The sequence below is a fragment of the Lepidochelys olivacea genome, assembly GCF_965140295.1.
Source record: "Lepidochelys olivacea isolate rLepOli2 genome assembly, chromosome: 1".
Taxonomy (NCBI): domain Eukaryota; kingdom Metazoa; phylum Chordata; order Testudines; family Cheloniidae; genus Lepidochelys; species Lepidochelys olivacea.
Window position 1 is genome coordinate 282,667,609 of NC_140411.1, and position 16,138 is coordinate 282,683,746.

The following is a 16,138-nucleotide window of genomic DNA, read 5'->3' on the forward strand; positions in this document are numbered from 1 at the left end:
TAGTCCCCAGTCCTCCCCTCCTAATAAATTCTCCCTGACAGTTGCCAACTTATTTTCAGATTACACCTGATGCAATACTGAATAATGATGTGATCATCTTGTCTCCCCCTTAGATAATCAGATTAAATAACTTTATAAGTCAAATTGCTGGCAGCATCATAGTTAATTTTTTTCCCAATAGAAAGTGAAAGTTAAAAAATAATGAACGGCTAAAAACAGGGTGCCCGAAAATATGTGTGGCTAGCTGCGTACTTTATAATGCACGGGTTCTGGAAAAAACTCAGAGAGAGAAAACAATTATTTTTATTACCATACTTTCAGAAGTTGCTAAGAAGTTGCGAAGATTCTCCGACCACTGAAGGACCCAAAAGCATTTTTTAGATAACGTATATATTCACACTTGAAAAAAAAATTACCTTTTGCTGCTACTGTTTTATTCTTTATTATCCTTTGGGTTCTCCAGTGGTGATTGTACAATACAGTTTTGAAAATTAGTTCTGTTCAGTAACTCCTTTTTCAAGTGTCAGATCAGGTGGCAGCTGGCTGTGAAACCCTTTCTTAGATATTAGGTTTTACTGCTCCTGTGACTGTTTGCAGCATGCGCTGATGAATAACCCACCATTCACCAAAGCCTATTACAAGAAACAGACTTACTAGTTTATAAAATCCAGATAACCAGCTTTAAACATAAATATTCTGACAAACGAGTGGAAGAGTCTCTTAAAAGTTCAAGTTGCATTTATTAAGGAAAAATGGATGAATTACATTTCTCTTTTCCTTAATTACCTCTCCTAAAGAGGAATGGTGGGACTACATTTAGTTCGTGCTGAAGAAATAAACTTAAGGGAGTCAACCTTCTGCTCTGGTAAATCTGGAGTAAATTCACTGAACTCAATAGTCTCAAAGGATTCACTCCAACTTTACACTAGTGTGACTGCGAGCACAATATTGCCCAAGGATTTGTAACCTTACTTTTATACCCAAAGTTCGTGTCATCAGCTTTCTTTGGAAGGAACTTTGTGCCTTATTTTTTTTTATCATCATTATTATTTATGGTTTCAACAGAACACAAAATTGCTAGGAGAGAATTTAGATGTTTTCTAATACAAAATAAATATTTTATAGTGAAACACCAAAAACTAATAAGGACACAACAGCACTGAAAATAAAGAAAGAGGGACAATGTTACCAAAAATCTACAGAAATGAAGACATAATGACAATACAGTATATGTCATTTTAGAGCTTCTCCATTTTGCTGTATACTGACTTAAGCAGGACAAAAATGCCAGTGCACTATGTAATCAAAGAGAAGGGTATATCCGTGACTTTGCCTTTCAAGTATTGCTAGATTCAGTTAGCATAATTTTTCTTTAAATGAATCCTTCAGTGATCCCAGTGGACTGTCTCTCATTAGAGCATTTAATTCAGCATCACAGTTTTATAATATAGGATATAAATTATTGGCTTATGACAGCCACAGGGAATGTCCTATATAGGATAGCCAAATAAATAATCAAAATGCAGTGGTTATAGAACTCTAGATGATAATGCAATATTTGTAATGTGTTTCCTACTCTAATAGAGAGTGAAATCCTGTTGTCACTGACGTCAGTGGGAGTTTTGCCATTGACTTAATGGGGCCAGAATTTCACCCAGAACCTCTGTATACTGACACCCTGCTCCTGCGCTACTTGAGCACTGAAAACTCCCACTGGCTTAAATAACAGTCTTGGAAATACTGGATCAAACCCTTCTTTCTTTAAAATAGCTAGGTAAGCCATCTGTCTGCTGCAAACAGTGAGACTATTTCATCAATAAAATGTATTTTTGTAATATTTAAAAAACAGACATAATTGCATTAAAATACGAATTTCAAAAAAAAAAGAAGACTGAGATGTGTACTCACCATTTTAAGAAGAATTAGGTTTCAAAGACTGATAAAGTCTTTAAAAAATATTTCTGTTTTTAACATTGTACTTTTAATAGGCTATAAGTACCGACAGTGTGTTATCTAAACAAAGCAGAAGGTATAGATGCAGGAGTGAATTTCAGTGTGTATTGATCATTGTTATTAAACAAAGAGTAGAATTAAGAAGGGGTTTTCATCTAAAACATGCTACAGCATGGTGTAGATATGATATACTAGCCTTTAAATAAATGATTGTTTTTTCTCTCATTTGATAGTGTAAAACACCATGGATTTCCTATCCAAATTATACTTCACAATAAATTCAATTTGTAAAGTACTTTGAGAGCCTCAGATGAAAGGCATTATATAAATGCTAAGTATTCTCGTTAGCAGATGGAAAGATATAATAGAGAATAGATGATATCTTCACAAAATAGGTAATACTCTGAATTAAGGCAGTAACTTCCCCTAATCAGACAACTGAGTAATAATGTGACAAAGACACCATATGCTGTACTTTTGTGCACACTTACATAGCAATGTTACTGTTCTACTAAGATCCTATTGAGATGGCGATAGTGAGAAATAAGAAGTCTCGGTTAATTTTAATATGGAACAAAAGATCTCATTCAAAGATTTCTTGCTGGCTACCTTTTAGAAAGAAACACTATTGCATTTGCCAGCTCTGATAAAGGAGTACTCAGCCTTCTACCTTTCAGTAAATTGTGCTAAAGCAAAACTGAACAATTAGCAAATCTTGCAAAGTACGGATCACCCTCACCGTTCACTGAAGTCAAAGGGCATTCAGGGTACTCAGCACCTTGCAAGGGTGCTCAACCCCTTTCACGGTTAAACCTTTATTCATCATACTAATTCCGTAATACTGCATAAAGGCAGTGATAAAAATCCACTTGTTTTAGTATCATTTGTATTTAGAATGCAAGCATAGCACATTAATGAAGCTAAAAGTTGGACGACTAGGCTTAACCTAACATGTTAAAGATAAACATACATAAATAGTAGTACATCAGACTGTACATTGAGGGTTATAATACAATAAAAATGGCTACTACTAGATATTAATATGTATAGAATTAGCATCTCTTCTTAATGGTCCAATCACTGTTCCATTTTATACATACCACACACACAAATATTTACTAGATTTGGGCCTGCTCTTAAAAATGTTTGTTCATATGAATATCTTTACTCAAGTGAGTCATCTTCACTGGGACTAATTACATGGGCAAAGGCACTTGCTTGCATATTTGTAGGATCCAATCCAATATACTTTATGTATGAATATATAAAAATGTACATCTGGAAATCCCTGTAGCTATAAATCATTGGGGGGAAAGGAAAAGGAACCAAAATACAGAAAAGTAAATTACTCATTTAAATTATTGCCCCAATTTTCATATACATATTGAATTTTCTGATTTAATTTTTAATTAAACCGGAAAGGAAGTTTAAACCATGTCTGTCTCCCCCCCTGTCTCTATATGTATATGTGTGTGTGTGTGTATTTCAATGCAATTCAATGCAGCTTCAGAATGGTGTTTAGTTGCAAGTAATCTGTATTAAGAAAATTAGTTTTCAGAAAGGAATTCCATTATCTGTGTTGATGATGTATTTTTCTTACCTTCAGCAGAAAGACCTTGAACATTTACTCCTCTGGCTGCCAGAAAGCTAAGGCAGACATCAACATTCTCAATCTGCAATATGAACAGAAATAACAAGCAATTTAAGGCTATTTTACAAAATGTACTAGAGTGAGAATGCAGAGAGGGGAGAAAAAGGGAATGAATACTTTACATTCATCACATACTACAGCTCTTTTCCAGAGTTTAACAAGAATGATTACCGCTAATTGGAGCATTGCTATAAAGCTTTCATTGTCCACTTTGGTGCTTAAAAACAATTCATAAAGGCCCGATCCAGAATGGCATGCTGACAGATCAGCAACCCACCTACTTAACATAAAACTGGATTTTGTACACTACAAATAAGCAGCAATGAAAGCATCCATAGAGGATTAAACACTACACGTGTGTCTGGAGATGTGGGAGACTGCCTTAATGAAAGAATGTGAGCAAAAACATTCAACAAGTGTGCCAAAGAAGGTATTTGTCTGGGATGAAGTGTAATTTTGAGAAAATGATGATGTCACAGCAATGAGTCCTCGTTTGGTTTTTCTTAGTATTTTTTTAAAAACTCATCTATTAGTATATTTTATGTTAAAGTTTCTCTAAAATATACTTCCTCAGTAAAGGTCATCAGGATGGTGACTGCCATGGTTGGTCCAGCACATTGCACAGATACCAAGCACAGCTGTAGATGACAGGAAAAGAAGCATAGAGCAAGAGCAATATAACGATGACAATTCTGCCTGTAAAATGAGTAATCCCAGAATAAATGTAATGACTTTTTCTTAATAGGTTAGGAAAATGGAAAGTTCCAAACAGTGTTTCTGTGAGTCACCATCCTTGGTTGTTGTGGTCCTGTATTTTGTTTGTTTGTTTGTTTGTTTTATATTTCATAAATCTTGAAACATTAAACAACACATTTTAAGTTAATAACTTGGCACGCAAAGATTTGATGTGTCTAGTTAAATTTCTATCAAAAATGGGCAAAATGACATGTTGCCAGTGTCTTCTGCAGATTGGCTTTACTTTAAGTTTTCAACTAAAAAAGCTGATGAAGACTGCATAGATAAAAGAAAAGGTTTAACCTATTTAAAATATCTATTGTTCACATCATCTAATTGTAAAGCATATTAAAAAATGATTCACCCTCGTCTTAATATACAAACCTGTAGGTAAACTGGTAAATGCAATGAATTTTGTTTTCTTTGAACAGGCATCATTTGCACATTCACACATTTTACAATAAGATTTATTGGCACTTTTCTATCCACAAAGCATACGGGGGGTAAATTATTAGCTGATTAAAAGGTGCTTAGCCTGGAGGTTATCTTTTTTTCCCAGGCTGGAACAACACTTTTCACCTGAATAGCAGTGCAAATAAATAAGGAGGAAGCCCTTCAATTATTCTGCATATCTCCTATGACTGCAGCTCTCCTTCTACCATTTGAAAATAATATTTTATAAAATGAACAGAAACTTTCTGTTTGCTTTCAAGACGTGCACATTGAAGAAATATTCTCTAAAACCCACACACAGAGTCTCTTTTAACACATGGGCAACGTTTTTAAAGGTGAGAGCATGTGCGAAAAATGCTTCACGCAAAACAAATTACACTAAGCTAAGGCTGCAGAAAACAAAGATTGATAACGTAAGTTCCTTACGGATTGATCAAACAGTTTTCAGGAGCTACTAGGGTATATAGGGAGTGATGAATAATCTCTTTCCTCGTCCCCTTTTTTCTGCAAATAAATACAAATAATATGCTAGCTAACACTTTTTAAAATAAATATATTTACACTAGATCTGGTGTAACTACAATGAAGTCAATGGAATTACTCTATGTTTACACCACTGTAAAATCAGAATATGGCCATTATTTCTGCCATTTTCTAAGATGTTAATGGAATTTACTTGGGATCATTTGGCATCATAGAAAGCAAAAACAAACTGGGTAATTTAGGGCCCAATCCTGAAAACAATTGAACGTGAGTATTTTTACCCTGGGCATAACTTTTGTGCAGGAAGAGACCCTTAAACAATATAATTTGCATTCCTTATGCAAAAATAGCTTGATGGGAAATTCTGTTTTATCAGGGAATTTAACACAAATCAAGATCTGCCTAGAGATGAATGATAAAAAAGTTGAGTTCGTCTTTCAACTTTCAGCGCAAACACTGAACTACTTGAAAGAAGGCAAATTTTACCCAAATAGAAAATCCTGGAGATTAAATTGGAAAAAAAAAAAAAGGACTGAGATTGAACATTCAGCAACACCTACCTACAAAAAATTAAATCAAGGTTTCTTGACACACTTTATGATGTTACCGAGACATATTTCATAGCAATCGTATGCCCTTTATAGTGGAATCAGGAGACTGTGGCTATAAAAATCTGAACTAATTTATTGGGAACATTTGCAGCCTCTGTTACTTAATGTGTCTTAGTTATTTTTATGTGGTGTGTATATATAGTTGGGAGACTAAGCGTATTTCATAAATATAATAGCCCTAATGGTAGTTTTTAAAAGTGTGATTATGGTCAAAAAAGAAACTATAAAAATATCACCTAATTACTTCATATGTCTACTCCTTACAGCCTGTGTCTTGCATGCCACATCTGTTAAACTTACTGTACAGCTAAAGAAGTAAAATGTAAATTCCATTTTGCTTCTGAGTCCTCAACAGAACTGTAAACTACAATTCCAGAACCATTAGTGTAGGTGATAGCATACGAAGCAATAAGAACACAGCCTGGCTTTCAGACAATAGGCTGTCATTTCAGAGTAAGTCTTATAGTCAATTATTGTTTTGACTTGCAAATTGATCAAGTTTGATACGGGGGAGTCATTGATGAAGAATAAATCAGAAGCCCTTAAATGTAATTTTTACAGTCAGTTTTCTGACAGTAATTGCATTTTAATACAAGTTTAGAGAATGGTTAGAAGATTGAATAAGCCACAGGTTAATACATTCTTGGAGTCCTCACTTCCTTTCTCTTCCAATCTAGAAAAGTTTGTTTTAAATCATTCCATTTTTAACCTTTCAGTATATCCATAAACATTACTTTAATTGCCTTCTTCTTGCCTTGGCTAACCACAATTATTCTTTGAACTGACACCCCAACAGCCTCAAACACTTTTTATTCAAATGTACAAACAGATGAGAATAATTTTGCAATTACAAAAGTTCTAAGAGACCTCAACCAACTTCCACTCCTCAATGCTGTTTCAATCAAGAGTGGTATGGATCTCTGAACACCATGTTTATTTAAGTAGCGGGTGACATGGTTAAAATAGGCTGGGACACAGCTTTACTTCACACCAAGAGTGGAAAGTAGCACTCTATCTGCTTATGCCTCAAGGAGTGCATTGTGACAAACAGGATACATGTCATGTAGATCTGACACAAACACCACAGACACCTGATCTACAAACTTTTTGTGCCCCGTTTCCTTTTCAGAAAATACTTTAACCCTAACTGTTAAGAAGGATGATGTTCCTCATTAGCAGAACAAATATAATTAAAGTTATCGAGCAGTCTAGCTGAACAGAACCTAGGGTTCCCAACTGTCTAATCACACAAACCCAAACACCCTTTTCCCCACCCCTACCCCGCCCCGAGGCCCCGTCCTGCCCCACCCATTCTCTGAGGCCCTGCCCCACTCACTCCACCCCCCTCCCCCGTTTTTTCCATCCCTCACTCTCTCCCACCCTCACTCATTTTCACCTGGCTAGGGCAGGGAGCTGGGGTGTGGGAGAGGGTGCGGGCTCTGGGCTGGGGCCAAGGGGTTCGGAATGTGGGAAGGAGCTCCGAGTTCAGCCTGGGGCAGGTGGTTGGGATGCAGGAAGGGGTTCAAGCTCTGGGAGGGAGTTTGGGTGCTGAAGGGGGCTCAGATTGGGGCAGTAGGTTGCGGTGCAGGAGGGAGTGAGGGGTGCAGGTTCTGGGGGGAGTTTGGGTGCAGGGGGCGGCTCTGGGCTGGGGCAGGGGGTTGGGGTGCAGGAGGGGGTGAGGGCTCTGGCCTGGCGACACTTAGCTCAAGTGGCTCCCAGTCGGCAGCACAGTGGCGCTAAGGCAGGGTCCCTGCCTGCCCTGGCTCCGCATCACTCCCGGAAGTGGCCGACAAGACGTCCCTGTGGCCCCTGGGTGGAGGGGCTGAGGGGCCAAACAGCTCTGCACATTGCCTCTGCCCACAGGCACTGCCCCCATAGCTCCCATTTGCCGCGGTTCTCAGAGTGAAGGCAGTCCACAGAGACCTCCTGGGCCCCTCAGCCAGGGGCTGCAGGGATGTGCCAGCCATTTCCAGAAATGGCTTGTGGCCACAGCAGGCAGGGAGCCTGCCTTAGCCCCGCTGTGCCACCAGACATTTTGCAGCCTAAAATCTCCCGGTTTGGCTTCAGTAGCCTCCGGGAGATAGAGCCCGATTCCAGGAGACTCCTGGCGAAACCGGGAGGGTTGGCAACCCTAACAGAACCAGTTCAGGAAAGCAAAGTTCTCCAGGTTTACAGGTAGGCATACTGATTTCCACAGGAACACCAAACATGGGCCCAATTCTATCAACAGAGGTGTACATATAAATGTGTGCAGGATTGGGCTACCGGTGAGCAACTTTGCACTGTTGTTGCTAATTCCCAAAGTGTTGCTCAGCCCGTTTTATAAAAATAATACATTTTTGTCACTTCACAACCATAACCATTTTTTAAACAGAGATTTTGGTTTCGGAATCCCACAGTAATGGCTCATCATATTATACGATCTTCACATTCAGGTAGTCTATATGCTAAACAGTATTTTCAATCATTACTTCAGATTTTATCACATCATTTACAAAACATAGCTCTTATTAAAAGCCAGGGATGAATAGATAACCACACAATAAATCTCTCATTGCCCATATATTAGATAGATGCAAACACACACACATAGCTAGCCATACCAAAATCTATTGCTACCAATGAGTCTGTATGCTTGACAATGAAATTAATTTTCAGAGTGACCAAAAGTTTCTGTAATAATATAAATCTTCTTTCTTAAATTCAACAATATTTGGGGCTGATTTTGAGACCTGGCTCCAATTTTGCAGACACACATAAACTCAGGGAAAATGTCTGTAATTTAGAAACCAACCCGCTCTATGATCACAATCAGATAGCAGGGTCTAAATGATATTGCATTTAATGGAGCCTGCAAAGTTGTTCCCACAAACTGGTAGGCTGCTTCTAACAATCAGGTCTTTTATCTTTACATTTTTAAAAATTGCTTATCAAAAATGCATGCTTTTATTTTTGTTTGTAGTCTTTAAAAAATACCAAATGTCAAGGCTTACTGTGGATATTCGATCCAACCAAGTCCCCACATCTAAATACCACCCAAAATTTAGGGGGTTGATCATTCAGATACAGATCTTTTGTAGTTAGGACCCATCCATCTCTAAGAAATACATAGTAATACCACAAATACGATACACCTAATTATTATGTATAATACTAAAGAAGATATGTATTAAAATCTGCTGTAACAAATAAAGCACTGTAGATATGAATTGTTTTTTTTATGGGAAGCATTGTGGCATTTTAGTACTCTATAATGGAGATCTCAAACTTCATTGCACCATGACCTCCTTCTGACAACAAAAATGATTATACAACCCCAGGAGTGGGGACCAAAACCTGAGCCTGCCCGAGCCCCACCACCCCGGGAAGGCGGGGTCAAAGCCAAAATCTGAGCTCTGTCACCCAGGCAGTGGGGCTCGAGCTTTGGGTTTGGCCCAAAGCAGTGGTTTCGGGCTTTGGCCCTGGGCCCCAGCAAGTCTAATGCCTGCCCTGGTGACCCCATTATAATGGGGTCGTGACCCACTTTGGGGTCCCAACCCACAGTTTGAGAACCGCTGCTCTATAGAAATAAATAACTACAGCAGACACGTCTCCACAAATGAATGAGAATACCTAATACCAGCAGTTAGTAGATTTATGGGAATAGCTCATTTGTGGGATTGAAACTTTTCAGTGACTCACCATATAGAATATGTCTATTTATTATGATTGTTTTTGCTAAGACTAGCTTTCATCTCCTTTGGTTGGCAGACAATACTTTCTCCACTTCCAAGTTTAAATTGAACTGCAAGGTACTCATAAGACAAATAATAATGACTAATAAAGCAGTATATTTGTCTATATTCATATAAATCTCTGCATTTGATTGGTATGCCTTCTTCTGAAGCTCACAGCAGACAGACAAAAATCTGCAAAGTTTCCTTACCTTAAAAGAACATGCACACAGAATGTGATTACTGCCTATATCTGTTAAACAGCCATGCTATGTACTGGATTCCTCAAAGTGAAGTATGAAGGTGTCTTTGTAAATATAGCATCTTCTTGTTTAATACAGATCTGCTCCCTGTGTATATTTCCAAATTTTATCTGTTTATTTAGTGATATAAGTAGATTTTTATTTCTTTTATTTCTGTTAGCCAACTCATCTTTGGAGATTGAGCTGGGTTCTGTTCTGATTCACGTATTGAGCTCCAATTGCAGCACAGCTAAAGGAAATTAAGTCATAAAGGTATAGCTACTTAAAGGATTTATCTGTAGAAACTTTATTATAGGTGTTATGCATGAGAAGGGTGAACAAAGCTTGACTTACAGGTTTCTCATTGAGTTCACAGGGCGAGCAGCTAGAAAAAAATTTTGACTTGCAAACTGAGAAAAATTTGTTCTGGCAGTTACTGAAACTAACTAACCATGGAATGCCACATATACTTTCCGTAATACAAACACACTTCAAAAGAAGGATGTAAAAGACGTATTGTGGAATTCTGTATATTTTGGGCCACAGTGATTCCATTTCTAATGTGCTTTGCTTACAAATAAAATTTTTTGTTTGTTTTACATATCCCACCATATAAACCTGAGCTCTGAAAGTCAGGTTTGGTTCTTTCCCTCTTATAGATCATTATCACTAATAAAAGTCATACAGGTCAAATGTCACCCTCATAAGCAACCTTACAAATTAAACCTCCAGGTATAACTAATGCAAAAATAGCAAACTATTCTGCTGCTGTTAAACAAGATGGAATAGCATACAGCTCATTCTCATTTAAGTTCTGTAGTGCTGACAGGTCTGGTATGCAGTAAAAATTTAGCTAGTCACTAGAATATGATACTCTGAATACACACAAGGAACAGATCTGTTGAGAAAGAAGATACCATTTTTAACAGCCTCCTTTCAGTAAAACAGATTATTAGGAAGGGGAACGTTTAGCCAAAATATCAGTGAAAGCACCTGACTGACATGTATTAGCTTGTGAAACTGTCTACCAGAAGAACACAAGAAGGCCCAACACTTGGCATTTCACATTAGATTGGACAAAACTGTAATAAATATGCAACTGGAAAAATCCTGCATTGGAAGGGAGATAGACTACTAGAAGATCAAATAGATCAGACTCTGGAGTCAGTTCTGTGATCATCATTTAAAATACCTAATACATTGTATTATAGGAGATACACAACTTCATTATGGGATGAATCTATTTCTTCTTGTGTCACGTCTGTCACTACTTAACTATAAAATTTTTAATAAGTTCATAATAAAGTTTTAGGGCTCTGACAGCTTACCTGAATATATTCTAATGACACAGCTCCCTTTAAAAGGACAGAGCAATGCTTTCTAATGTTAGCTACCAGAAGTAGAGTGATAGGAATGTGAAATGGTCTTTCTTAATGTATTCACTGAAGAGCACCGCCCTACTGCATCAGAGAGGCTAGTCAGGAATGTACCCAATACAGACCCAGCCTTTAGGTTTTTCTATAGCAGCTGTTATTATTGTATCCAAATATAGCGCAGAATTCTGTAGCGATCACCCAAAGCATAACAGTATCGCTACTATCTATTGTGGACCATTACAGAACTATTTTTATTAAAACAAGGGAATAGTGTCTGATGCGGATCTGCCTGACTGAGAAATAAGAGTACAAAGCTCAAAAGTTACACAATTAAACTATAATTCTATTCGTTTTCAATCAGAAATATGCACAGGGTCCTCTCCTACTGCATGAATCCCTGTATCCTGTACATTCATTATAGCCCCAATGCTTGAAGCAGTGAGCCCTGGAAAGAACAGGAAAATATTTCAAGGGTGGGGATGGCCTATATTGTAATCACCACTTAAATTGGACAGTGCAACATCACTTTTGGCTAGGTCACATATACACTCACATACATACACACAGTTATTCTCTTTTTTGGCCTAGCCCACTTTAAGCCATTCTGGAGTATTCGAAAACAGTATCTTTGCTCACTTTTTTTTTTTTCCATTGGCTCATATACTGCACACATCTGTGTCTTGCTGGCAATGCATTTGTGGTGTGGGAAACACCCACATTTTTAGTTTGCCTTATAACTTTGTTCCTTTTAGGAGCCTTTTTTCAGCATGTTTCCCTATTTTGCAAACTTAAGTTTCACTAACATGCAGAATACTTATTTTAAATGTGTAGAAAATTATAAAGGTACAGTCATAAAGAGAAAAGTATTAGCAATTCTGCATTCACATTTTTTATCAGAGATTAGAATAATCAACAGCAGACCAAATACACCACACAGGTGACATACGAGTCTGAAGGCTTTTAACACCATATAGTTTTCCCAGCTATTACAACTACATGAGCTAAATAAACTACCCAGAGCTCTAGTATTTTTCTCCATTAAGGTAGTGATGGTGAGGGGACACTGAAGTAGCACAGTAAACAAGCTACAGAAGAAAACACTGTGTGCTATTCCAATTACATTGTGTGTGCATGTGCACACACACACATGTTATGGTTTTGCCAGTATGAGTTTTGGGCCTGATTCTCGGTTACACCCAATTTATCCCAGTGTGACTCTGCTGAAGTCAACAGAGTCACATTGGTATAATGGAATGGAAAATCAGCCCAAGTTTTTTCTTTTATCTGTCCATCCTTATGCACCAGACTTTCCACTCAACTCAGGTTGCATTTAGGCACCTATATAACATGGCCTGATTTTCAAAACAGCTCAGGACTGAGACGTTCCTTTTGTTCTGGATGTGAAAACAGGGTGTTCAGCTCTTTTGAAAGTTTGCCAAGTCCTTTTATAGAAATCTGGAAAGTGTAAGGCAACTTAAATATAGGGGTCACACCCATTCCCCATACAATACAGCTGTTTCTCTTCTTGAAAATGTACATTAAGTGTAAATAACCAGGAATTATTGGAAATCATTAAAATGATTGGCCTCATCTTTCTTAAAAGTTACGAAGAGTTAAGTACTCCATTTCCTCTGGTAGTGTTGGTGCTTTCACCAATTTTTCACAGGAACTATGTCCCTATGGTTCATTTATTTACCAAAAAGGTGTAAAATGTTTATATAGTATCTGGTATTTTTATTATTAATTTATTTATGGTAGCTCCCACTATGTGCTAGGTGCTTTCCACACATTCAAGAAGGGCTGGTCCCTGCTGTAACAAGTATTTTTACTCCATCTCTTTTCCATATTAAGTCATAAGATAAGGAGTAAAGCTCAGGAACTTCAGGACACAACATGGACTGGATTTCTGATCCTCTTTCTTACAGGTGTTACAGTACATCTAACTGGCTGGGTGCTTTTTGATACTGTATAGTGTACACTTGTTTAACAGGCATAAAAGATCTGAAAGTGAGCTAGTTTCAAATTGGTGAAAATGAATAATTTCATGTTGATCTCACTTCTTCAAAATGAGTGTTCTTATCAACATAGCACAATGGAAGAATGTTTTAGATTCCCAAACAAAACTTCTTGAATTGCTTTTGCTTTCATCCATGTCCACTATAAAAAAGTACATGCCTAATTTAATCAAGTTTATTACCAAAATCAGTAAATACTTCCAAATATGAACTCATGGGGGAAAAAAAAAACCTATCCAAAGCCTTGAATCTGTCCTGAAGTTATAAAAAACCTACTCTGTTCCCACGGAGGAATCTTCAGGTACCTTGATTACTGGGTCCAGTATCTGTATGCCAAGGGAAACTTCTAAGCATGGATTTTCCTATGCTGAGCAGCCTCTGCAGCACTGTTGCCTTTGCCTAGGACTGTGCGGAGCACTCTCCATGGAAATATGGATTCATGCTATTGAGGGGTGGGGTTGGTGACTGGTCAAGGTTGGAGACACACCAAAGACCAGTAAAAATTGCAAAAATATAGGGAAAGATCAGAATAGATTATTAGAAGATTTAAAATAATCTAATTCCTTAGTCAAGGGTTCCATTTCCAATGGCTCCCCAATAATGTTATTTTGATATTAAATGTATTTTTGCAATTTTGCTGGAAGACAATGTTGAGTCTGAGTGGGTGATGTACATCTGCAAACCCATCCTTTTAGCAGCTGTTGTTGGTTCTACTGGGAGATTTAAGTTGGTTCTGCTTACTCACTGGTGCAGGTGGCCTGTTACCTCACCCGGATATAAGGGACATAGGAGAATCATTCTATGGAAATTATAATACTTTTCTGGATGTTAGGTATAGCCTATTGACATTCCCTGTTCCCTAATAAAGTCTTTATTTACTGACGGAATAATTAAGTAAGCATTTAATGAAAATACTTAGCATTAAACTACCCAAGTAAAGTCAACCCAAAAGTCTGTTCCAATTTCAGCCAGGGCCTTTCAACAAAAAAAATCTACACAAATTAAAAATAAAGTTATTGGAGGCATTTGGGGGAGAAAATTCCCCTTAGAGAATAATAACTACTGGTATGTGGAAGGTCTCGCAGGCAAAATTTTTGAGGAAATGATGCTGGAGTTATTTAAAACCCACATACCTTCCACTTCCATCTCCAACAGATATTAAAAAGAAATATGTGACCCAAATTCATCCACCTTACACTTCGAAAGCAAAATTTTAACAGTGACCCCAGCAATGTTAAAGCAAATTAACTCCCCAAATACTTGGACCGTGCAACAGGCAGATGTACTGATCTGTTCATACAAGAATGTAAAAGGTCACTTGGAAGGTTAGAGCGTGAGTTGTATGAAGCACAACATTCTCTGCTTAGATCTTCACAGTACAGCAGAAACATGTTTATCCAATCTAACTAGGACCAGGACCAGACTGAATAATCAACAATTCAGATAATCCAGAGAATGGGAAAGTGCCAGGCTGCATCGCCATCTAACAGCCACAGAAAAGATTGCCTGCTTCTGGACCCATGTGCACTGGTTGTTTAGTTAACATGGAGGGTCGGATAAATGGAGTTCTACTGTAGTTCCCTATGATGGTATTTTAGTCTGTGTACATGTGTGGAATTTCTCTTATCAGTAAAAGAGCTGCACAACTAGGAAGGGCAGAAAATTAAAGATAAATACTACTCTAAGGATTTGTGAGATATTTTTCTTACAGATATTACATGGTTCATAGATTCAGTGGAGCCACTGTGATTATTTGGTCAAAACTCCTCTTTGAAACAGACCATAGAGCATTCCTGAATTAATTTTTGAGCTAGAACATCTTTTAGTGAAATATCCAATTTTGATTTTAAAATTCCCAGTGATGTAGAATCTTCCCCAACCCATGGTAAGTTGTACCAGTCGTTAATTACCCTCTCTGTTAACAATTTGTACCTTATTTCTAGTCTGAATTTGTCTTGCTTCAACTTCCTGTCATTGGATCTTATTATGCCTTTGTCTGCTAGACCGAAGAGTCCTCTATCAAATATTTGTTCTGCATGATCCAGTCACCCCTTAACCTTCTTTTGGTTAAACTAAACAGATGGCGCTCCTGAAGTCTATCACTATAAGTCATGTTCTTCAATCCTTTAATCATTCTTGTGGCTCTTCTCTGAACCCTCTCCAATTTATCAACATCCTCAATGTTGAACTGTGGACACCAGAACTGGACACAGTACTCCAATGATGGTCATACCAGTACCAAATACAGGAATAATATATTTTCCCTACTCCCACTCAATACTTTTGTTTATATATCCTAGGATTGAATTAGTCCCTTTTGGCCATGGTGTTACACTGGGAGCTCATGTTTAAACATAAGCAGATACAACAAATAGAAGCACTTTGTTATTTCAGTGAGTCTGCCTATAGATTTAGATATAGATTTAGTGTTATGCAATGCCTTACTTTCAGTTAGGTACCTTTATCTAAACATTTATGGAGATTAACCAGCTTCAGAAAAGTGAAAGGCATCATACAGATGTATCCCTTACTCTGTTAAACAAAATTCCTCTCCACTGGGTCAAAATGCAGACTATAATAAAGTGCCTATTTAGAAGATTTAAACCTTTGAGGGCATTTCAGTTCTCTTTACAGGATACAGAAACAGATAAAACTATAGAGAACTTTATTCCTAGACATATCATGAACTTTGCAAATGGAATCCATCCCAATGTCCTTTTTGCTTTCTAACCCTCACTCACTGGTGATTATATTGGAAGCTACAATGCTACAGCATGTGGAGGAGAGACATCGAGAATTTAATATTTTCTACTGACTTGCCCTTTGGTTTCATAAGAATCAACCCTGATCTTCTAATTACACACATTCACCTGTCAGTTTTCAGTGTAATTATACTTCACACTTCA

General features: G+C 37.5%; 1 protein-coding gene across 3 annotated transcripts in view; it reads right to left on the reverse strand.

The window, feature by feature from the left end:
- NAV3 (neuron navigator 3) overlaps nt 1-16,138 on the reverse strand; it is a 366,054-nt gene that overhangs the window by 225,234 nt on the left and 124,682 nt on the right. For all 3 annotated transcript variants that reach the window (XM_084632115.1, XM_084632114.1, XM_084632113.1), the window contains exon 4: nt 3,554-3,626. In XM_084632115.1, coding sequence (XP_084488241.1) covers nt 3,554-3,626 — 73 coding nt within the window. The remainder of the gene's footprint in view (nt 1-3,553; nt 3,627-16,138) is intronic.